Source organism: Bacillus rossius, chromosome 17 (genome assembly GCF_032445375.1).
Source record: "Bacillus rossius redtenbacheri isolate Brsri chromosome 17, Brsri_v3, whole genome shotgun sequence".
Classification (NCBI taxonomy): domain Eukaryota; kingdom Metazoa; phylum Arthropoda; class Insecta; order Phasmatodea; family Bacillidae; genus Bacillus; species Bacillus rossius.
Genome location: NC_086344.1, coordinates 32,195,815 through 32,221,295, shown reverse-complemented (window position 1 = coordinate 32,221,295; position 25,481 = coordinate 32,195,815). Strand labels below are relative to the sequence as shown.

Genomic DNA, 25,481 nt, shown 5'->3' with positions numbered 1-25,481 from the left:
CTGCACGCACGAAAAAGTGTCCCTTAACGCATATTGTCCCCTTCCGCTGTGTCCCGTTACGCTCATTGTACGCTTGCGCCGCATCTATCTCTCTTCCACTCGATTGGAACAACCATCGATTTGACTTTTTCGAAGCACATTAAACTTGAAACACTCCCATTCGTTTCCTACTTTTCCTATCATCGTCCTATCCTTAACAGAATAACACAGATTGGAAGTTAAATAGCAAACATGTATAAAAGTTATAGTTAAAATAATATCTTCGTTAAAGTAATAAACATATTTGAATTAATGAGTGCAAATAAAAGTAAATTTATCAATTAAATTGTAGATTTGATTTCACTCCTTCTTTGTAGCCATACGAAATAGTGATAATTGAATACAAATGATTCAATTTTTATTCATAAAAGTATGCAATAAATTCATCAATGTTTTGTTATGACGTTGTCACGTTAAACTATCGTCCGTAAATCGACTTTACAGACAACCAATTTTTTTTTGTGACTTTCGTCGAGTTCCGAGACCCGTGTACGCCCTGGAGACACACCCGGTGGAGGTCTTCAGGACTGCGAAGGCAGCGGACACCCACGTCCTTCGAAACACGTTAGCGAGTCGTTCGGAGGAGTAGACGTCCGTGCACAGTTCAATGGCGCTGTATCACCTATGATGGAGGGTGGGTGGGTGGGTTGGTGGGGTTGGTGGGGTTGTGATCGGAAAGTATCGAAAAGAGCGGTAGGGGTAGAAGGGTGAAGGGGGGGGGGGTTGACCTAGAGAAGGCTTCTCACACCGCACTCATCCGTTCTGCCGCACACGTTTTTTTTTTCTTCCCCCCCCCCCCCCCCATTTCTTCTTTCCCCATCTTCCCATCAACCCCCCTGCCTCCTCGGGCAAGTGGATGGATACAAGATGACGAGGGTTGTGGGGGAAAAAAAAGTAAAGCTCTCTTCCCTTCCACCCCCTTACTGACAAATAAAAAAAAAAACATTTCCGCAAAAAGTATAGGGCGCCACTTAATACTCACACACACACACACACACACACAATAAACCTTTTTTTTTTCTTCCGCCCCTAAAGAACAGTTCGTAGTTTATTTTTGCACATGCAGTGTTAAGGGGTGGAGGTAAAAAAGGGTTGAACAGAGAGGGGGGGGGGGAAGGCATACCTACCTCGTCCCTTTGCTGAAGGGCCAGTACCTACCCGACTTCGAGAGTTCTCCGAGAAGAAAACTTCCCAGCGAAACAGAATTTAATTAAACAGAGTGCACACGGGCAGAAAGAAGAAAAGTACTTTTTCTTCCCCCCCCCCCCTCCCTCATTCATCTTCTCAATCTCTCGGTTCATCCGCGCCCCTTAGTCGTCGCCGCATCCCTTACCCAGTGCGTCGCGCACTCCAGCTCGTGTGGCGTCGATGAATCTCGAAACAAAAATAAAAAAGGAATGCTGCGACGTTGCGGAGACGGTGTGGTGAGTTGGAAGTACAAAAAAAAAAAAAAAAACTACCAAAATTTTCATTAGGATGAATATTCTTCCAGGGTGAGCATTGTGGAAAATTGACGGCATAGGGGGGAAAGGTAGGGAAACGGGGTCACGGTTAATTCTGGAGGAGATGGCCTTTTTTTATTCGCCCAACGAATACACCGTATTTTATTTTTTTATTTTTTTGTTTGTAAATGACACAAGAAATATTCATACAAACAAGCAGACATTTGTAAATTAGTGCATCCAAATGAAGGAAAAAAAACTGTTTTGCAAAGTTATACTGGGTTCGGATCCTTACCCGGGCATTTTTATACTTTGTGTTGTCACAGTACCTCCAATAGTTTTAAGTTCACCGAATAGCTCTCCATTATTAACTGCGTACATTAATACGCATACACAACAACAACAAAACTGTTGAATATTATATTTATCTTTTCCATGGTTTGAAAAAATGTTATTCTTGAATAAAACATCATTTAAAATAAAAAAATTATGTGCCAATTTTCGTGAGAAATAGTATTATCTCGAACAAATAAATTTAATGCATGTAAAATTAACCATAGCCATGTGTTGTACAAATTTACAATATCTTTCAATTTCTCGTAGCATTACAGAGTATTTCTTCGCGACTGGTTTTCAAAAGAATATTTTTGCAAAAGTACACTTTTTTATGTACAAACCCCATTTGCTTCGCGTGCGAGACAATATTATACCCGTGTTTTTGAACGACTAGCTGTGGAAGGATTTGCACAAATAGATGATAAATTTTTTAACACCACGGGTTTTCATTTTTTTTATATAGTTGCTATGAAAAAACTGACACCTCAATTAATTTTTAAGATTCAATTATTTTTTCGTACCTAGCATTCAAAATTTAATTAATTTTACCAATACTGAGCCGATATGATGAGCAAAGTAAATATAAAACGGTTGGTCTGGGCATTATTCCTCGTTTGTTTGACATGGCGTTTTAACGCTGTTACGATGTCCGCCTAGCAAGGGGCGTATGTGTGCTAGCGAGGCGGGATGATAAGCGCGACGCTCGCTGGTGCTTCTAGCGCGGTGTCTCCTCTGGACTGGCGCGCAGTCTTCTCGTCCAGGGTATCCAAAGTTAGTACTTTCCTACTATATCCAGTACTTTTATAAGTTTTTTAGTTGTCTAGTACATTTACTCTCAGATCTAGTACTTTTTTTTCTTTCTTTAATAAAATAATATTACAGTAACTCCAATATGTTTTATTATTACGCGTTATTATTTTTAAAAACCATGGAATGTGTGCTGTGTGTGTGGTGTGGTATTACAGTTAGAGCATTGCAATGTCATAAAAACTTCCTAAATTGTTAAAACCATAACAAATTATAATTTAATACTTTTTTTTTCAAATCTAGTACTTTTTTCTCGCCTAAGTTGGTACGAAATTTTTTTTTTTTCCCTTGTGGAAACCCTGTTCTCGTCGTGCATTGAGCGGTGACCGTAACACTGAGCGGCGGGGAAATGAAGAGAAAGAGACCCTTGAGTTGCTTTCAAGAAACTTTACTGGGTGTTTCTTGCCTATGATATAAACATATATATATTTTTTTTCGTAACCAGTAAACACTCTGGTATATTGAGCTGTTATGAAATGGCGTGGTTATTACTGAAGCTCTGCAGGCCAGCCAACGGACGACTGACAAACACATCGGCGGCCGCTTGATCAATCAGCAGGTGTTTTTGCAAGCGGAGCAGCAGCCCGTGTTTTGAACCCGGGCGAGCGGAGTGGGTCGGGTCGGTGTGAGGAAGGCTGAGTGAAGCTTCGACCGCCTCGCAGGGCGCCATCTTCACAAACGGAAAACATGTTTTTCGCCGCTTCAACCCCGGGGAAACGGGAACAGCACATCGCCTGCACCTGTTACTCCCGGCCGACGTACGTAGCCGTAGCATACACACTGCAATTTTTTTTTTTTGCAAATGAAACATAAATAATCACGTCAAATTCACACAGATTTCTAAATTTGTACATTTGAACGAAAAACAACTATATCACTACGAAATATTATAACTTTTGTGTTATATAAAAATTTTGTTATTTATAATGTGAATTTGTAATTTGATTTTTTTTATGTGAAAATTAATTATTTGTTGTAAATAAATTGTAAAATAATTGTACAGACATGTCCAATACGGTGATGTGCAAAACATATAAACTGTATTTACTGGACAAAATTAAATGAAATGAAATACTGTAATACTGGGTTCGAATTCTTTCCCGGGCATGTATGCTTTGTGTTGTCCCAGTACCTCCAATAGTTAAAAGTTATTTTGTAAACCGTCACCTGGATATCTTTCTAGTATCAACTAAGCACACTAATAAACATAAATCAAATCAAATTTGTACATTTGACATTCTCCTTGACTGAAAAATAAATTTAAATATAAAATTATGTGCTATTTTTTTTATTTAAAAAAATTGTTCATTGTTATCGCAAGAAACGTATTTCATACATGCGGAAAAAAGGACACTGATTTCTTTCTTTTTTTCTGATTCGTTTAACACTTGTTGTTAAGTGTAAATTCATTTATACATCCAAACGTGTAAATAAACGGGTTAATTATTGTAGTAACAGATGTATGTTCGTGTATTATTTTTTTTAGAAATATTTGTGTAAAATTACACAAAGTGTAGGTATGTTTTTTTTTAATTACAGGGGTACGAATTTTCAGCTTTCTAGAACCACTAAGACTGATTCGTTTATCTGAGGGTGCATTCGTTGATGGAAAATCCGTAAATATGACGCAGTTTTAAAAACACTCTAAAACACAGTGAAGCACCCAAGATAAACAAACACGATAGCTTTTTTTTTATGTTACTGTTCCACTTGTGTTCACGTACGTACGTGCGAATCTTCTACATGCGCTGTTTCGAGTTCGCTTTTCCGTAACTCCCGCCAAAATCCGTCTCCTCGCGAGAGGAATATAAGGAAGCGAAAATGATGATCGTAAAAAAAACTAGGGAAACTCTGTAGTCACCGACCACTGCCGAAAGGCAATCCAATTACCATAAATGTGAAGAAGAAGGAAAAAAAGGCAATTTGTTTTTACATTTGCTGCAGAAAGTAAAAACCTTCCGCGTTAAAAATTCAAAGCAGTTACATCCTCGTAGACCAAGATTTTTTTTTCAAGAGTTATAGCCATGTACAAATGTAGAGACTTTTTTTTTGCCACCACAAAAAGAAAATTCAAAGAATTTTGAAAAGTATTTTTTTTTTCAAAAAAAACGTTATAGCCATGTACAAATGTAGAGATTTTTTTTGCCACCACAAAAAGAAAATTCAAAGAATTTTGAAAAGTATTTTTTTTTTCAAACATTTCTTGAAATCTATTATTTTACAGCTCGCTTCTAATTAATATCAGCATACGTCTCAACAGAATTCTATCATGAATTCTACACAAAAAAAAAACATTCTATACTTTACCAAAAGATACCATTGGAAACCAGTTGCCATGAAATACGTAGTTTGTAATACCACACGAAAGATATTGTAACTTTGTACAACATTTGGCTATGGTTATTTTTGCATATGTGAAGTACGTTTTTTATTTCGAAATAATACTGAGTATTTCTTGCAAAAATTGGTGGATAATTTAATATTTAAATTGGTGTTTCATTTAAGCCTATCTTTTAAACTATGGAATAGATAGATAAACGAACATTCACTAATCAAACTGTATTTTGTTTCCCTGTGTTTATTAATGTACGCAGTTAATACTGGAAAAATATTCAAGTAATAATTTACAAGTAACTTAAACTATTGGAGGTAGGTACTGGGACATCGCCCGAATAAGAATATATATATATATATATAAATGAACAAAATTTACATACATCTGTAAATAACATGAATATCTCTATTAAATTTTCAAAAACAAATTTACAGATCAATCAGTTCACGTCTGGGATACTGGGCTGTGAGAGATGTCATGGAAGCTAAAAACAAACACCCCAGAAAATTTACAATCGTCAGCAGCATGGGAAATCAAGACGGAGGTGAAATGTAACCGCCGTCATTGAAACAACCGACTCGCTATAAATTTGTGCGCCGTCTTGGAAATATTTCGAGTAGCGGTGCTGTTTCATACTAAAAAAAAACTTACTTGGTTGTTTGCCCAGTGTCCGAATTTGCTTGATTTTTTTTCGCACTAACCAGAGACGTGTAGATATGACTTGAACTCTCAATAATATGTAGATTTGGAATGGTTAAACTACAGTGAGCAGGTACTATATGAAAAAGGGGGTTGTCTGTAAAGTCGGTTTACGGACGATAGTTTTATGTGATAACGTCATAAGAAAACATTGATAAAAAATTGCAAACTTATAAATTTTCAAATATTATTTACAGTTTTTGCAAACTTAATTTAAATAATTTGTTTAAAAATAATCACGAACAATTAGTTATATAAATAAACTGAAAACAAATCAATGTCAAAAAATATTGTTAATTCGAAATGACGAAATTGGACAAATAAATCAAATTTTCATCATTGCTGCTTTTAAAAAGCCCGCCTTAACCGTTCGATATTATAGAAGATTTTGTCGCACGGTGGTCGGCCGGTTCTTTCACGCTTGGCTCAGGCGGAACGTGAAAATGGGTCGTGCTTTTTCGTGCGTGCAGCCGGCGTTCATCGATTTATAAGACGTTATCACTTTTGAAAAAATATTGAAGCGTGAATATGATTAATCAAGGACTTGTTTACGATATTTCCTGCTCTGCGCTTTTCGCGCGTGAACTCACGGACTAACTTTCGGACTGCGGTTTCGATGAAGGGGGGGGGGGGGGGGGGGGGGTAATTAGGGGAAAAAAAGGGGGGGGGGGTGAAATTCGCCACCCTTAGTTGTTTACTAGCCGGCGGAAACTTTTGAGGCGGTGAAACATAATGAATCTTATTAGGCTCCCTCACTTCACCAGCAAATCTGATTATAAATGGCTAGCTGATAATATGCTTGCTGTGAAAAAAAAAAAACAACGAAACCTTCTTTAAAAAAAATTGCGAAAAAGTCCACAACGAACACAGAAATTCGCGCGAATTAACGACTTCCCCCTCCCCTTAACGAAGGAAGTTATAATTTAACTTTAACTCAGTGTGCACATTACCTATGCTATATTAATAACCAAGGTGAATAATTCTGTCAACACGAATGAAGATATATATGCGAGTGTGAGGCAGTGTGTGTGTCAGTGAAATAACGAATGTCAATTTTTTAGATATTCGGGAAAGCGAATGCTGATAGTTTAAATTGAAGTTGATTATTATAGTACTAAAGGTAAAAATAATGTTAAAGTATTAGCAAAACGTTTTAAGAAAAAAAATAAGGTTTTTTGTTTCAGTTAATATTTTTTTTTTTAGTTTCATAAAAGAAGTTGATTATTCGAAACACTAAAAATTCAAAATTATGTGGTAAGTAAAGACTGACGAAAGTTCAAAAGAAGAATATTTTTTTGTTTGTTTCAATCATATTTTATTGCTTCTAATGACAAATTAATTATTTACAATACCAAGTCCAAAGTTATTTTTTTACTTATTAGGTACCTAATGTTAAAGTACAGACTGATAAAATAAATAATTGCAAAGGTTACCTTAGTAAAATAGGCTAAGTATTTTTATTTTTTTTTATCTTTTCAGATACAAATGCTACGAATCAATATTTTTGGTTAATTTAAACAAAATGATTTTGAAATTGAAAAAAAGGGGGAAAATGTAACTTTTTGTTCCGATATTCACAATCGCCGAAATTTCGCCTGAAATCTTGGCGGATGGAAATGTTCAAGTGACATGCGGACATTCGCCACATAACCGGGGTGAATGCAGGTGTGTGCATGTGTGTGTGAGAGAGAGAGACAGAGTGAGAGAGAGAGAGAGAGAGAGAGAGAGAGAGACGGAGCATTTCTCGGCACAACGGCCAGAGCGCAAGACTTGAAACCCTTTTTTTTTTTTGTTTTCAACGGCCGCGCCGCACTAATGACGTTATCCACTAATTAGTTCGCACTAACGTTTTAAACTGTTATCAAGTTGTAAGGGCGGGTTGGCTGGATGGGGGGGGGGGGGAGAAGGAGAGGGAAGAACTTCCCCTCCACGGCCTGTGGCGACCCGAGTGAAAGGCAAGCATCCCCGGAGTAATTATCAGCAGGGGTGGAAAGAAAAAAAAAGACAAAGAAGAGGTGGAACTACAGAGACGGAACTTGTGGGGGCAAGGAGGCAGTTGGAAGTTTTCGAGAGGGAGAACGGAAAAATAGACGCCAAGTCTGGCGTAATTATCAAATTAACACAGTCGAGGCTACTAGGAAGAAAGAATACTACATACATTACTATTTTATTAATGTGAGCAGTTCTTTGGAATTTGCCCACAAAAAAAGTCTTTATAACAGAATTTATAAAAATAAAATGTAATTAAGTTCCCCAGGGTTTAGTATTAAATTAAACAGGGTGCCGAGCAAAATCCAAAACTAAACAAAAAAAACCTGACGTTTAACTGAATTATCCAGATTGAAAAAAAAAACTTCCCTGTCGAAAACATGTAACATATCCGGACTGCTTTTTTTTTTTTGTAAATAGAAATAAAATGACCGTGTAAAATTACCGACGTTTGTAAATTTGTGCTTTTAAATTAAAGCACCGGTACCGCTACGAAATAATTTTGGCTTCAATACTAGGTCCAATAGTCAAAAGTTATAAGTAAACTAAACCGTTCCCTGAAAATATTTCCAAGTATTATCTGCGCACATTAATAAGTATAATAAAATAATAATTGTATTTTGTCTTTTACGCGGTTAAAATATTTTTATCCTTACATAAAACATAAACAAAAAGTTTTGCTATTAGAAATATTCAATATTGTTTCCAAAAAAAAAACCTATTACACATGTGACAAAATAACCATAGCACTATGTTGAACCAATAAAACAATATTTTTTCTTCTTGTAGTATTACAAATAATTTGTTGGAAACTGATTTTTCAAACGATCCGTTTATAAAAGTATAAAAATTTCTTTGTATATGTAGAGTGAACCAGAACTTTATCGACCAATAACAACTGTAGGTTCATCACTATTGCTTTTTTGACGTGACAACGTCTAATAAATCGATGAACGCTGGCTGCACGAAAAAGTGTCCCGTTTCGCACATTGCCCCGTTAAGCTGTGTCCCGTTACGCTCATTGTACGCTTGCGCCGCATCTATCTCTCTTCCACTCGTTTGGAACAACAATCGATTTCACTTATTCGAGGCACATTAAACTTGAAACACTCCCAATCGTTTCCTACTTTTCCTATCATCGTCCTATCCTTAACAGAATAACACAGATTGGAATAAGTTAAATAGCAAACATGTATAAAAGTTATAGTTAAAATAATCTTTTCGTTAAAGTAATAAACATATTTGAATTAATGAGTGCAAATAAAAGAAAATTTATCAATTCAATTGTAGATTTCATTTCACTCCTTCTTTGTATCCATACAAAATAGTGATAATTCAATAAAAATGATACAGTTTTATTCATAAAACTATGCAATCATTTCATAAATGTTTTGTTATGACGTTGTCACGTTAAACGATCGTCCGTAAACCGACTTTACAGACAACCAATTTTTTCCAAAGCTTGACGACTTTCTTAGGGTAAAAAATATTAAGAAAGTAGTAAAGATGAGACACGGAGCATTCTGGACTGTGTTCAAGTACTACTACAACCAACGTGAACTCTGTCACTGGCGCTAAATAATCATTACTTTGAAACAATTGGGAGTAGCGTTTCAAACTTCCTCACATAGGCCTATATATATATTTTTTGTTGACGTGTTACTTGAGTGAAATGATTTTTGTGACGGCGGTGGTTGTAGAACATTTTAACACAATCGAGATGCTCGGTGTTCAATCTTTATATAAAAAAAATCTAATACCTATTTGCAGTATTTTTTTTAAAAAAACGTCATTCATTCCAACTTCAAAGAAGCATACCAGTCAGTTTTATGCGATGGACCTGTATCTCGAAGTTTGTCCTGATGTACGACAAAGATTTTGATGGCCACCCGGTGGCCGAATCCATGCTTCCGCGCACCTTATCCCCTCCCCAAACCCGCCAACGGCCCCTTCTGCTATCCAAACAATTCTCTGTGTGAAGAGCAGTTGCTCGGATTACGCCTTCCTCGGCCGAGGATTTAAAAAAAAAAAAAAAAAATCCCCCCTCACGTCAGGTTCCTACGATAAATCTCCGGGCGATTATTGCGGTAGCGCTTGCGCGCCCCAGAGGCAGACATCTTGTCCGTTACCGCGCGCCGTGTGGACACAGAAGATTACACGATCCACCGCGTTACCCGGTCCGACGAAGGGCGAGGAGAAAAAAGAGGGTTTTTTTTTTAGGGGGGGATGGGCTGAAAGTAAAATATCGCAGGACGTGCCTAGAATTCCTGGAGGCGTACCGAGTCAACACTCACATTCCCCCCTACCCCCGAATGAATATTTGAGGAGAAACATCCAGCGGCTTCTAGAACAAGGGAGGGGCGGGAGGAAGAAAAAAAAGCCTCTCCACCCCCCCCCCCCCCCCCCCGGGCTAGTAGGAGTGTTATCTGTGTCGGCGAGGCGGGATGATAAGCGCGACGCTCGCTGGTGCTTCTAGCGCGGTTATCTCCTCTGGACTGGCGCGCAGTCTTCTCGTCGTGCATCGAGCGACGGCCGTGACATCACACGGCGGAGAAATGAAGATGAAGGTGTAATGTAAGGCTCTGTAAGTGCTTTCAAGGATCTTTACCGGTTGTTTTATGCAAAAAATTCACCCTGAACACACCTTATAGTCATTATTTTTCACTCTTCTAAAAACAAAGTTCAAAAAACTAAATCCGGAAACCGTACTACTCATCCAATTTTCGTCAAACATACACCTTTCTGTTATCTTCATCAGTTTTCAAATCACGTGTTTGCTTCTGGAGCCCTGTATGCCACATGTGTGCCCATGTAGACGGAGGAGGGGGTCCTTTGACGTAGACATTCAAGAGTAGAAACCTGCTTCAATGATTTAAAAACAGTGAAACGACATAGTAACTGAATATATTTCTGACTAGACAAGGGCGTATCCAAAAAGAAGGGTTGGAGGAGGATGGGGGAAGGGCAAAGTTTTTTCCCTCCGAAGCGGAAAACTTGTGTTTATTTTTTTTTATGAAACATGGCTTAAAAAAAGAACTATATTGGTCAAAACAATATGGATGAAAAAGTCATGACATCAATATTTTCGGTTGTAATCTGTCCCTAACAAAAATATTTCAACCAAACCTCGCAGATTTGTAGAAGTAGAGTGTGCAACAACCATCTCTGCGAATCAGGAAAAACTTTAAAAACGAATTAACTAATGAAACTGTCAAACAAAAAAATATAATGATGCTTGCAAGCAACAAAGGAAAAGATAAATTTTGTAACCCTGTAAAATAGTGCTAAGAGAGGTAGTATAGTGGTATAGACGAGGCCGGCCATCTAGTCCGGAGCGTGCCAGCCTGCACATAAATATATGTTCTGTACTTTTACACACGATTCCTTTGGAAACCAGCTGCCAAGAAATAGTCTGCAATCCAATAAGAAAGCTATTGTAAATTTCTACAGCACATGGCTATGGTTATATTCGTTTTTCGAGATAATACTAAGCATATCTTACGAAAATCCGCACAAAATTCTTGTTTTTTAATTGATGTTTCATTTAGTCAGGGCTGTATCTGTGTCGGCGAGGCGGGATGATAAGCGCGACGCTCGCTTGTGCTTCTAGCGCGGTGTCTCCTCTGGACTGGCGCGCAGTCTTCTCGTCGTGAATCGAGCGGCGACCGTGACATCACACGGCGGAGAAATGAAGATAAAGGTGTAATGCAAGTCCGTGGAGTGCTTTCAAGAATCTGCACTGATTGTTTTACGCGTAAAAATTACTCTGAATACATGCGTTTTAGCCATTTTAACTCGTCCAAAATTACAGTTTAAAAACTTAATCCAAGATAAAAAGTAATTTTCGGCCCTCAGCGAACTTTTAAATGTTTTTTCGTAAACAGATCCTACTCGTATATCTTGAGTAGTTATCAAATCGCGTTGTTTTTCCTGAAGCTCTGCGCACCGTGTGTGTGCCCGGGTGGGCGGGGGCCTTAATGTGCCCAATTAATACTGGAAAGCTATACAGTGGGAACGGTCGACCAATAACTGGAGGTACTGCGACAGCAAAAAACATAAATGCCCGGGTAAGAATTCGAACCCAGTATATATGTGAACACTATTTTGTAGCGATACAGTTTTTTTTTTCATGTAAACATGTACACATTTACAAATACCTGTAATTTTCCAAGGATATGTTTGTTCCATACATAGGCCTACATATAATTTTTTTTACAGTGTAGTGAGATCACGTTCTTTTCTGGTGCCAGTTTAAAATTCACAAAAACTGTGCACAAAGTCGTGTTCATTGCTCGCTGTAAGAGTTCACCTCTACCCCTGGTCGCTCATGATTCGGTAATATGATCTTCAGGTGTACATTGGCTTCCAGTCCTTCAAGACGTGTCAAGATACCAAAATACGCTCTAATACCAATGGTAGATAGATACCATCGCCAACTGAACACCCCAGTCACCACAGAAAGAAGAAGCTACGATGTTTTGAGGAGAGACTGGACTGGAAATGGTTTCCCAACCCTAACAGCAACCATACTACAGGACAGCCAATCACGGGCACCAGGTGTGCAACGAGGTTGACAGTTGACAGTCGGAAGACGGATAGGCCCGGGAGAAATTTCTCACGCACGATTGTGGCAACTACTTTTCGCTCAATCTGGCACGAGAAGGAGAAACAAGAAACCGCTAACTGCTACCCACGCACAGCGTGATATATTGTCCGCGAATTAAAGCACACGTGTTGGCATAGCAAAATACTATGTTAAAGCAGGCGCAATTATAGTGGGCCAAAACAAAATTATTTTACAATCTTCTCAAAAAATTTGTAACCGAGTAAATATGTTCACTAAAATTTTGTACCGACGTGAAACTTTGGAGACTTTTTTTTTCTTCTGTCGTTCTGTGAGTGAGCTCATAAAAGAAGCTATCTAAATGACAAAATTGTATAAAAAATGATTTAAAAAATGGATGCGGAGCTGTTCCGCGCGTTAGAGGTAAAATTTCACAGATAAGAGGGATATAAAAATTTTCGGGTACCCTAATATTTGAACACGCATAATAAGGCATTGAGAATAGACCATTATGTAGTAGTGTCTGCTCATGACTTCAATGTAATCTGCGAGTTTCAAAAGTACGAAAAAGAATGGAATCTTGAGCACAAGTATGAGAAAGTATGTACCGTTTTTTTTTTTTTAAATTTTACAAAATAATTCGAAAGTTTACGAAACAATGCACCATTGCTGCCATATGTAAACAGATGTAAAGATGTTTCAATTCAAAAAAAAAAAATTATCAAACCCCGGGACATCGAAAAATATTCTTTACACACGTTACACACGTAACTCCGTCACCTACCCACTTCCGTTACTCTCTGATCCTGAAATTGCTCTGCCGACTATAAAAAATAAAAATATGTGCGTGCAGTCTACGTACGACAGAAGAGAAACCTCTTGCTTATTATATTGTTAGGTATAGGGAAAAAAAATCGCTTTGGCTGAGGTTGCATATCAAAGAAAATATATGTAGGTATGCGAGCGCTAAATTATGCTATTTCTCAAGTATGCAAGTGTTAAATAATGTATGTATACAATTGTAAAGTATGCGAGTGTGCAAGTATGCAAGCGTGCATGTATGCAAGTTTGCAAGTACGCAAGTGTGCCAGTACTCAAGTGTACCAGTATGCAAGTGTGCCAGTGTGAAAGTGTGCAAGTGTGCAAGTATGTAAGTATACAAGTGTGCAAGTATACAAGTGTGAAAGTGAGCAAGGACACAGTGTGCAAGTATGCAAGTACACATGTGTGAAAGTATACAAGTGTACAAGTATAAAAGTATACAAGTATGCAAGTATACACGTGTGCAAGTATGCAAGTGTGCAAGTATACAAGTATGCAAGTATACAAGTGTGCAAGTATGCGAGTATACTGCATCATTTCTACCTCTCCCCTGCTCTCTCCCCCTCCCTGTACCTAACTATTCCCCTTATGCGATCGGAATTCTCGTAACGCTCGGAAATTGTAGGCCCCTCAGCAAAGTAGTTTTTCAATTCAGGAGTTGCACTTTAAAAAAAATTTCTAGTGTTTGACGTGAATTGTTTTAGCGTTAATCTGCTCGTCCGTCACTTATCCCTGGGCCGGAACACCTCTAGGTTTCAGTTAATGCTATTAGTAGAGACCTGAAAAATTCGCGGGTTAATTTCGTGTTACGCTAAAATTCAAATAATTATACCTTAGTGCTGCTTCTGTCATTGGTTCACTGTTAATCTGGAGGACTGAGGGCCAATTAGAGACCCTCACACATATAAGTGTCGAATCACAGGCCACCCAGTCGAGACGACCCACAAGTCAGCAGCCAATGAACAGTTGGCATTTGCCCGAGTGTGTAGAGGATATTGGAGTCTATCCTGGAGGTCGTTGAACCCGCGAATTTTTCCGGTCTCTAGTTATTAGGTCCAACGACGCGAGGTGAGAACGCTAGCTACGGGGCTGCGAGGAGGGACTAATGATCAGGAGAATATCAAACCAGGAGGAAGAGTCCCCCCCCCCCCCCCGCCGGATGCACATTAATTAAGCGCTTTCGCGTGTGATGACGCGCAAACATGAGCCGACTTGCGAGTATGAGCAGGAAACAAGAAGCTCGGAATGAGTCACAACCCCCCCCCCCCCCTTCCGTTACGGTAATTAGCAGGTCGTAAAAACCGGCACAGAAATCTTTGAGAGATTTTACATTGGGTCTGGTTTAGGCGGGTCAAAAAAACTTTGAAGATTATTATTAAACCGCTGTAGAGCGGAAAACTTGTCTCTACTAATTAGAAAACCTAATAATAATAATAATAAATTGACCTCTACCGGTAAAGAAAAGTGGGAAGAAATAAAACATATAGACAAAATTATTTAAAACCTATTAATTATTATAAACTACCTAGTTCGTAAAATGCTATACACCTACCTTTAAGTACAAAGCGCTATAAGTTTTAGCCAAAGATTTGTAGCAGATTTTCTAATTATTATGGAATGCAACATTGCCGCCTATAGCGGTTTCAAAACATTTTTTTTTAAAACCACCTCAGTGTTGGTATCTAGGTAATGACAATAGCTATTTTTTATACCTTATCACAACTGTGCCACAAATAATTTTCGCAAATCCTTTCATTACAAAACCATTTCATTACTGTATGTCAGAGATAAAACAAAGACATTTCTGCAAATGTGCTGTGCCAAATTAATATTTTTTTTAATATCATGTACCTACAAAAATGTTAAAAAAGGGGCAGAAGGGCGGGCATAAAGTATGGAATTACGGGCATGAAGGGTGAAAGGGCGGGAAAAAAAAGGCGGGTGGATGGGTTAATAGACGGGACGGCGGGAATGAAAGGCGGAAAGGCGGAATGGCGGGAATGAATGGCGGAAGGGTGGACTGTAGAGTGGCAGGGCAGGCTGAAGGGCGGAAGGGCGGAAGGGTGGGCTGAAGGGCGGAAGGGCGGGTTGCAGGGCGGAATGGCTGGAATGAATGGCGGAATGGCGGGCATGAAAGGGCGGAATGACGGAAATGAATGACGGAAGGGCGAACTGAAGGGAGGAAGGGCAGGCTAAAGGACGGGACGGCGGGCATGAAAGGCGGAATGGCAGGCATGAAAGGCGGAAAGGCGGAAAGGCGGGAATGAATGGCGGAAGGGCGAACTGAAGGGAGGAAGGGCGGGCTAAAGGACGGGACGGCGGGCATGAAAGCGGAATGGCAGGCACGAAAGGCGGAATGGCGGGCATGAAAGGCGGAATGGCAGGCATGAAAGGAGGAATGGCGGGAATTAATGGCGGAAGGGCGGACTGAAGGGCGGGAATGAATGGCGGAAGGGCGGACTGAAGGACGGGACGGCGGGCATGAAAGGCGGAATGGCGGGAATGAATGGCGGAAGGGTGAACTGAATGGCGGAAGGGTGAAGTGAAGGGCGGAAGGGCGGGCTGAATGGCGGAAGGGCGTGCAGGAATGGCGGAAGGACCGGCTGAAGGGCGGAAGGGCGGAGGACAGGAAAGGGCCGCGGCACTCACCGGTGTCGGGGTCGATGGAGAAGAAGCTCTCCGGGTTGCCGGCGGCGATGCGGAAGGGCGGGCTGAAGGGCGGAAGGGCGGGCATGAAGGGCGGAAGGGCGGAGGACAGGAAAGGGCCGGTGGCACTCACCGGTGTCGGGGTCGATGGAGAAGAAGCTCTCCGGGTTGCCGGCGGCGATGCGGAAGGGCGGGCTGAAGGGTGGAAGAGCGGGCATGAAGGGCGGAAGGGCGGAGGACAGGAAAGGGCCGCGGCACTCACCGGTGTCGGGGTCGATGGAGAAGAAGCTCTCCGGGTTGCCGGCGGCGATGCGGAAGGGCGGGCATGAAGGGCGGAAGGGCGGGCATGAAGGACGGAAGGGCGGAGGACAGGAAAGGGCCGCGGCACTCACCGGTGTCGGGGTCGATGGAGAAGAAGCTCTCCGGGTTGCCGGCGGCGATGCGGAAGGGCGGGCTGAAGGGCGGAAGGGCGGGCATGAAGGGCGGAAGGGCGGAGGACAGGAAAGGGCCGGCGGCACTCACCGGTGTCGGGGTCGATGGAGAAGAAGCTCTCCGGGTTTCCGGCGGCGATGCGGAAGGCGGGCTGAAGGGCGGAAGGACGGGCATGAAGGGCGGAAGGGCGGAGGAGGACAGTAAAGGGCCGCGGCACTCACCGGTGTCGGGGTCGATGGAGAAGAAGCTCTCCAGGTTGCCGGCGGCGATGCGGAAGGGCGGGCTGAAGGGTGGAAGGGCGGGCATGAAGGGCGGAAGGGTGGAAGGGCGGGCATGAAGGGCGGAAGGGCGGGCATGAAGGGCGGAAGGGCGGAGGACAGGAAAGGGCCGCGGCACTCACCGGTGTCGGGGTCGATGGAGAAGAAGCTCTCCGGGTTGCCGGCGGCGATGCGGAAGGGCGGGCATGAAGGGCGGAAGGGCGGGCATGAAGGGCGGAAGGGCGGGCATGAAGGACGGAAGGGCGGAGGACAGGAAAGGGCCGCGGCACTCACCGGTGTCAGGGTCGATGGAGAAGAAGCTCTCCGGGTTGCCGGCGGCGATGCGGAAGGGCGGGCTGAAGGGCGGAAGGGCGGGCATGAAGGGCGGAAGGGCGGAGGACAGGAAAGGGCCGGCGGCACTCACCGGTGTCGGGGTCGATGGAGAAGAAGCTCTCCGGGTTGCCGGCGGCGATGCGGAAGGGCGGGCTGAAGGGCGGAAGGACGGGCATGAAGGGCGGAAGGGCGGAGGAGGACAGTAAAGGGCCGCGGCACTCACCGGTGTCGGGGTCGATGGAGAAGAAGCTCTCCGGGTTGCCGGCGGCGATGCGGAAGGGCGGGCTGAAGGGCGGAAGGACGGGCATGAAGGGCGGAAGGGCGGAGGAGGACAGTAAAGGGCCGCGGCACTCACCGGTGTCGGGGTCGATGGAGAAGAAGCTCTCCAGGTTGCCGGCGGCGATGCGGAAGGGCGGGCTGAAGGGTGGAAGGGCGGGCTGAAGGGCGGAAGGACGGAAGGACGGGCATGAAGGGCGGAAGGGCGGAGGACAGGAAAGGGCCGCGGCACTCACCGGTGTCGGGGTCGATGGAGAAGAAGCTCTCCGGGTTGCCGGCGGCGATGCGGAAGGGCGGGCTGTAGGGCGGAAGGACGGGCATGAAGGGCGGAAGGGCGGAGGACAGGAAAGGGCCGCGGCACTCACCGGTGTCGGGGTCGATGGAGAAGAAGCTCTCCGGGTTGCCGGCGGCGATGCGGAAGGGCGGGCTGAAGGACGGGAGGGCGGGCATGAAGGGCGGAAGGGCGGAGGACAGGAAAGGGCCGCGGCACTCACCGGTGTCGGGGTCGATGGAGAAGAAGCTCTCCGGGTTGCCGGCGGCGATGCGGAAGGGCGGCATGAAGGGCGGAAGGGCGGGCATGAAGGGCGGAGGAGGACAGGAAAAGGCCGCGGCACTCACCGGTGTCGGGGTCGATGGAGAAGAAGCTCTCCGGGTTGCCGGCGGCGATGCGGAAGCCCAGCCTCTTGTCGGGGTCCAGGTCTCTGTCCTGGGCGGTGAGCTGCAGCACCAGGCGGCCGGCGGGCGAGTTCTCCGGCACCGAGGGGTAGTACACGGGCTCCGCCGTCAGCGGCGCGTTGTCGTTCTCGTCCAGCACGCGCACGAACACCTGCCGCGCACACACGCGCCCTCCCGTCAGTTCCCCGTCAGCTCCCGTCAATACTCCCTACCACCACACACACCACGTCACAACTACCCTTCACAGACCTGACGCCACACTACCCTTCACAGACATGACGTCACAACTACCCTTCACAGACCTGACGCCACACTACCCTTCACAGACATGACGTCACAACTACCCTTCACTGGCATGACGTCACAACTACCCTTCACTGACATGACGTCACAACTACCATTCACAGACACGACGTCACAACTACCCTTCACTGACATGACGTCACAACTACCCTTCAAAGACATGACGTCACAACTAATCTTCACTGACATGACGTCACAACTGCCCTTCACTGACATGACGTCACAACTACCCTTCACAGACATGACGTCACATCTAACCTTCACTGACATGACGTCACAACTACCCATCACTGGCATGACGTCTCAACTACCCTTCACAGACATGACGTTACAACTACCCTTCACTGGCATGACGTCACAACTACCCTTCACTGACATGACGTCACAACTACCATTCACAGACACGTCACAACTACCCTTCACTGACATGACGACACATTACCCTTCACTGACATGACGTCACACTATCCTTTTCTGACATTACGTCACACTACCCTTCACTGACACGACGTCACACTTCCCTTCACTGACATGACGTCACACTACCCTTCAACGGCTCTACGTATACATAGCGAAAAAAAAATCGTAAAATACCAAAATACAAATTTAATGCAACTTTTTTGGACATACGCCATTGCAGATTTGCACAGTTTGTCATGGAAAATATTCCGAAAATATAAAAAAATAAATAAAAATACAAAGATAAAATTCAAAGTGCAAAAGTGCAATGGCGTATGTCCAAAAAAAAACTGCATTAAATCAAGATTCCCCATTGCACGAATCATTTAAATAACGTACCAAATACAAATCTTAAGAAATTTTACATTTTTTTCGTTTAGTTCTGAATATATAGTATAGTTATTGGAATTTTTTTTAACAAATGTTACTTCAAAACCAAATAAAAAGGTGCTACAGGATTCGGAAAAATACACGAATGTAAAAAAAAACTGTTATTATAATAATTAACGTGTTAAATTAATCAGTGTCTAGTTATTTTATTTGTCAGTACAGTGTGACGTGACACACATACACGTCATTGTCAAAGTGCAAAATATACGTCACCGTAAATTTACAACAACCAATAACTGTGAAAAAAAAATTGTGAGAGAGTCTCTTATTGATGTGTAACATCTAATCTCGGTAACGGGAAAATCCATTGTGTTCTCATGTTGCCAATACTTATGTAATACTAAACTCGGACACGAAATATAAAGTTTAATTTAAAAAAAAAATGTCTAACGTGATAAATATAAGCAGATTGTGTTTTTAACCACATTATTTCTGGACGCCAATTACATGTACTTTCCGCACCCGCCGCTAGAATTCGCCACCGGAGTCGTAAAAATTGGTAACGTCGACAATTCAGACTACCGCCAAATTTCCACTGTAACACCGGTTTCATAAACTACGCAAGAAAAGAATAAACGCAATAACGCAAGATGAACCAGGCGGGAAAAATTCAGGGAACATATTCTGCAGTGCCGGTTTATAAATCCTCTCAATACGCAGTAACGCAACGAAAGTGTTGTTACGTTCATAGAGTCACGATGTTTTTTTTTACTACAAACATGACGTTTTCACTTCTTAAATTTTCTCACAGAAAAAGAAAATAACACTTATAAAAATATTTCATTGGAAATATCATTTATTTTCATGTTAAACTAGAACAAAAGAAACCCACGGGGTGGGAATTTGTTTTCAACTGTTTTATGATTTAAATTTGTCGGTTGGGCACGTCTTGCAATTTGCGAACTTCATAAACAAATGATATTTTTACGTTAAAACATTTTTTTTGGGAGCGATGAAAGTAAAATTTTAATGCAACGTTTTCGTGAAACATTTTTGTGTAACGTTTCTGACGCGAAAAGGACAGAGAATAGGTACTTGGCCAAAGAGATATAAAGAGAGCACTATGCTACATACGTTGCTGGGCTCGGTTTTGTTATCCTTTTTGTACAATGATTCGCTCCCCCCCCCCCCCCCCCCCCCCCAAAATAGAACCGACACAGACAGATAAACGAAAGAATAAGACAGAGAGTGTGAGCATGCGCTTGTTTCAGAAAATAGATATAGGTATCCTATAAAGTCAGCTGTTGATGCCTTGAATTTTATATTTGCTACCAGCGCGCTCGCGTTCCTCCTTGTTCAACCAGCAGCGAAGAGAGCGCTATTGAAGACAGTACCTGCATTTCCCGCATAGATAGCGCTACCTCTTATGAATTTAATTCTTCGTTCAGAGATTTAGCGTGTTCCAAATGGCTGAATTGTTTGAAGAAACAGTAACACGCGCAGTTTTTTTATTTATAGCATGAGTATTTCCCTAGCGAGTAATAGTTATTGTTTATAATTCATTGCCGATTTATCAATAATTATTGATATCCTAAAAAGTTATTTTGAAGTCAGTAATAATTATTCAAATTATTGTTTATTAATTAATTTTTATTTTAATAAAATCTTTAATAATTAATAAGGATATGATTCTTAAATATTTGAAAATAACATGTCTTTTTTTTTAATTGTCTTCTTTCTCTATATCTCTCTATCTGCCGTTTTACCCCTTACGATATACTTACAAATCGAGGTTTGAACTACCCCAAGAAGTTTCACCTGTGTCACGTCTACCGAGTTACACGCGCTCTTTTTTTTTTGCATCAATTGCTACCTAGGTTCATTGTTTCGTTGCATTCCTCGCGTAGTTTATAAATGGTGGGGCCAGGTGACGGCGCCCATGCAAGGCAGCGAGGGTCGAGCTATAGGCGTGCATGCGTGCATGCCTCCCACCTTGACCGAAACGGGTCGTTACCACAACGCAGAAATACCATAACGCCGAATGTCAAAATTGACCACAACGCCGACAGCTAGAAAACTGCTGTGTAACACAACGCCGAAATAACAACTGGATGAATTTTTGTGTGTTTCTTAAATGTACCTTAACGCCGAAACACCACAATCAAACCTAACCTTACATAACCTAACCTCGAGTAATATAAACTAACCTAACTCAACCTAGCCTATCCTAACCTAGCCTAACCTAACCTAGTCTAACCTAACCTAACCTAGTCTAACCTAACAAAGTCTAACCTAACCTAACCTTTGTGGCAGTCCTGCAATGACATTTTTCGGCGTTAGTGTATTTCGGCGTTGTGGTAATTCGGCGTTGTGGTACACAGCAGTTTTCTAGCTGTCGGCGTTGTGGTCAATTTGGATTTCGGCGTTGTGGTATTTCAGCGTTGTGGCATTTCGGTGTTGTGGCATTTCGACGTTGTGGTATTTCGGCGTTGTGGTATTTCGGCGTTATGGCATTTCGGCGTTGTATTTCGGCGTTGTGGTGCGTCCCCGACCGAAACCACGCCCTTGACACGCAAACTCGTTCTCTGCGCAGTGGTTCAGGGGTGACGGGGTCCCGGTGGACATCAGGTCATGCATGTGCCTGGGGCAACCAGGGACGACCCGGTAAGGGGTGCAGGCAGGGAGGAAGGGGGGGGAGAGAAGTATTAACATTTCAAAAGCTTTCTTCCCGTCGCAGAGTCCCGCAAGGGAGAACCATCTTGGGGCATCCACTATGCATGGCGTGGTGGCATCAGGTGCCACGGGGTGATACCTCTCCAATTCCTTCCTCCCCATCTCCCCTCCCCAACCCCTTTTCGACCCATGCAACGCTGTGTGAGCTATCCTCGGCCAAAGCTGCACACTGATATAGCTGAGACCATTTACCCTTAGTGTGAGGTACCTTAATCTCTTTTATATGTCAAACACACAATCTCACGACCAATATTTTCTGTGAAAAAACGATTCTCCTGAACCTCTGCATCACAACTTTCACGGCAGGTAGGCGGGGCCCCTTAAGGCTCGGTTCCACACGCCATGTTTGTTATTTTTTTTAAGTGATGCTTCTTCGCTGAAGAGGGCTACAATTCACATGAGGGGAATAGTTCAAGTGCGTGGTGTGGGGGAACCGGTAGAGGAGGAGGAGAGTGCGTCAGCGGCGACGCCACTCCAACGCATGCGCTAGCGGTCGAATGGGAAGACAGGTACGTAGCGGAGCATGCTGTATGCTAGTTGTAACGGCCGGAAGGGGAGACGGCAGGGGAGAGGTAGGAATGACGCAGCAGTGATGCTACGGAATTCTCGTAACGCTTCTTGTGTTTGTCTACTCCACAGTTTTCGTAACGTCTAACGGTTGATGCTACCATATTTATTTTATTTTATTTGAAGTGTTTTTGATTTATTTATTCATGTGTAAAAGAGGAATTTATTTGTGAAATAAACTTTTATAAGTATCTTTCATTTTTATGTTAATAACATGATTGAAAATGTAAAAAAGACGTATGGACTTAAGAGTTTAGCTTTATAAGTGTAATTTATTTTTGGTATGTTTACACTGTGATTTTAAATGCTAAAAGGACTTAAATATTTGCGAGATTTACTTTATAAGTGTAATTTATGTTCGATTGGAGTGTATATCTGTTCTGCTGGAGCTTCTGTTCAGCTGGAGATTTTGATTTAACATAATGCCTAAAAATAATAAAAGGCAGAAAAATAAGAGGTGTTATTAAAGACAACTTGGGAATAAACCGCCAAAAGAGGCGTCAAAAAGTGTTAGTACACGGGTGCGATATTCCAGGGCGCGGAAAAAGATATATTTTTATTCGAGATCACTATCGCATCCTTATTATTGTCAATTATTTTCTCTTCTAATTCGTAAAAATGATGTATTTATATTATAATTTTATCTAAGCCTTTGTCTGAAACAATTTTTGATAAGACGAACCACTGTTGTAGGAGGTTGAAAAAATAATGGGTAGAGTTTTAAAAACTTCATAATGAACGTACCATGTACATTGCTAAATCCGTTTTGTTTTATTGTAAAACCTTAAATTATTATCTACCACTTTAGTCTGAAATAATTTTTTCTACGACCAACCATTGCTGCAAGGGGTAGAATAAACAAGGTTTGAGGACAAAAAATAATCATAAACTCCCTTCGTATGCACAACATAGAATTCGTTTGGGTAGTTTGTAAATCTTATAATTTTTTTCTAAAACTTTTGTCTGACACAATTTTTGATAATACAACCCATCATTGCAAGGGGTTGAAAAAACCTGGGGTTGGAATGAGAAAATAAATAAAACTTCCCTATCCGGTACACTATCGAATCGTATTTTTTTAGCTGTCTAAATATTAATTAAAATTATTGTTTAAATATTTTTTTTACCCAACCATTACTGCAAAAGGTGGATATAAGTAGGTTTGAAAGTATAATATAATCATTACTTTTTTTTAAAGATATACTATCATATCCGTTATAATTTATTGTATGACTACCAAAGTTCATTGAAAACGTTGATTGAAACAATTTTTAGTGAAACGAAAATTACCGTAAAAACTTGCGTAAAAATTTCCAACAATTGAAAACTTTCTTAGTATCCATTTCGTTAGAAATTATTTTAAATAATGTTAATATATTAAACCTTGGTGCAAAGCAAATTTTTATACTATTACGTTAGTAGAGCAAGAGTTGAAAAATAGTGTTTTAAGATTTAAAAAAAAAAAATACCTGAGTTGGCATATAATATGAAATTCGAAACTTTTCAATGCTGCATACATTTAGTTGAAAATATTCGTAATATTTTCGCTGTATGGAAAATAAAGACATATTTAATCTTTTTTTTGTCATATTGAACATAAATATGTTATATACAAAAAGTTATTATAATGTCTCAGAAGTTTATAGGAATTTCCAAAATAATTCCTGAATAAATAGTAACTCCGAAATTTATCTACGCCTGTAGGCTGTGCCGAAAGGGAAATTTTTACAGTAGATACATTAGCCAAATGAATGATGCCATGGGGGTGGAATCCTAATTTGACAAAATGCACCCACGAATTCGTGATTAGCTGGCTCTTTCTCTCTAGCGCGAAGACACAATCTTCAACGACTTGCTACTACGCGACGTAAAGAACGGAGGGAAAAAAAATTGTGCGAATCTTTCATACGCGCCAGAGATGTGTAACATCTAACCTTGATAACGAGCAAATTCACGTGTATTTCAGATGCAAACAAACTTATAATAAGAAACTTGGATACGAAATTTAACTCTTGAATTCTTCAAACAATGCCGAGCGTTGGTACATATACGACTACATTACTGGACGCAAGTGACACGTCATATTTTCCGCAACCGCCGATAGAATTCGTTGGTGGTGCAGATACATCGACTATCGAATCATTCCATTTGAACCATACATGATGAGACGGCTCTGATAAAAGCGATAAAGACTTTAAAAAAATTCCATACACGACTTTAAGCCTGATTTCCGACAAGAAAATTTGTTAAAATAATGCCCATCTTTTTAAAATTCACTAAACAGTTAATATTATAAAGTTTCCCTTTGGCTTTGTAAACTTTGTTTTGCGCCAACCGCCACAGATGGCAGCAACGTAGTTACACATTTACGTCCCATTACGACTTTCGTTTCATTCACGAAATTACTCCTGCCAAATGCCGTATACCAAGAACTAAAATGTTACAAATCAAAAATTAAAATAAACACGTAAGTATAGATTGTGTTCCGAAAACAAACGACTAGCCGAAAACGGTTCTCAATTATTAAACCAAAATTAAAAAAATTGTCAGTTTTCGAGTTGTAAGCATTTTTTTTGAAGGTTTTTAAATTTCCATCCTGCACCAAATTATAAGATTTTATGAAAAAAATATTTTGCTGCGGATATCATAAATAATTGCTACGTAATCATAAATAACCTTACCTTTGATAATAATTCAAGATAAAATTAAACAAGCTGTAAATTTAGGGAAAAAAAATTATTTGGAAGATTAATGTAGCAAAAAAAATTTCATCGCGTACATTTGACTAGTCATAATGTAAAACAATTACTATGATAACATAGGAAGTTAATTGAAATGATGGTTCATTACAACAAATAACTTTCTGGGCTAGCAAAGTATATTTTTTAGAGATTAATAGTCAAAGTAACCCGATTGAAAATTTATCCAGCACGAACCGTGCAAAGAATTTGTTTTCCCCAAAAGTATAGCATGTTTGTGTTAATTTTGAAACATCATCAATAGTACGGTTATTTATGATAGCGTAGAAAAAATTTTTAGCCGTAGTATCTCAATTTGGTGCAGGGTAAGAATAAAAAAAAAACTAAAAAAATATTGATCGAAAACTACGACACTTTTATTTTAAAATTTTAATTCGGGGTCTAGACTGATTGGACTATCAACTGATCTCGTTTTGACGTTGAGTTATGGAAAAAATTATATGCAAAGATATTTTGCAATTGTTTTGCACTCAAAAACATACACAAACATTAAAAGTCGTATATGATTTGTTGTGCATTTATTAAAAAAATTACGACTGGTAGGAAAGTCAACATGTATATTCCAAACCAAACTTAAAACATCAATCGTAAATTATTCTGTTGTTTCGCTTTGACTAAAAATATGTTTGCACGAATGAAATTTTGCGATGTTAAGGATGTAATTCAGAGGGGGGGAAA

The 25,481-nt window shown here is 41.1% G+C and overlaps 1 protein-coding gene across 1 annotated transcript in view; it reads right to left on the bottom strand.

Annotated features, from left to right (window-relative positions):
- The window catches only part of LOC134540888 (fat-like cadherin-related tumor suppressor homolog), an 898,605-nt gene that overhangs the window by 194,052 nt on the left and 679,072 nt on the right, over positions 1 to 25,481 (bottom strand). The window contains 1 exon segment of the mRNA XM_063383917.1: positions 17,596 to 17,803. Within this exon segment, the coding sequence (XP_063239987.1) occupies positions 17,596 to 17,803 (208 nt within the window).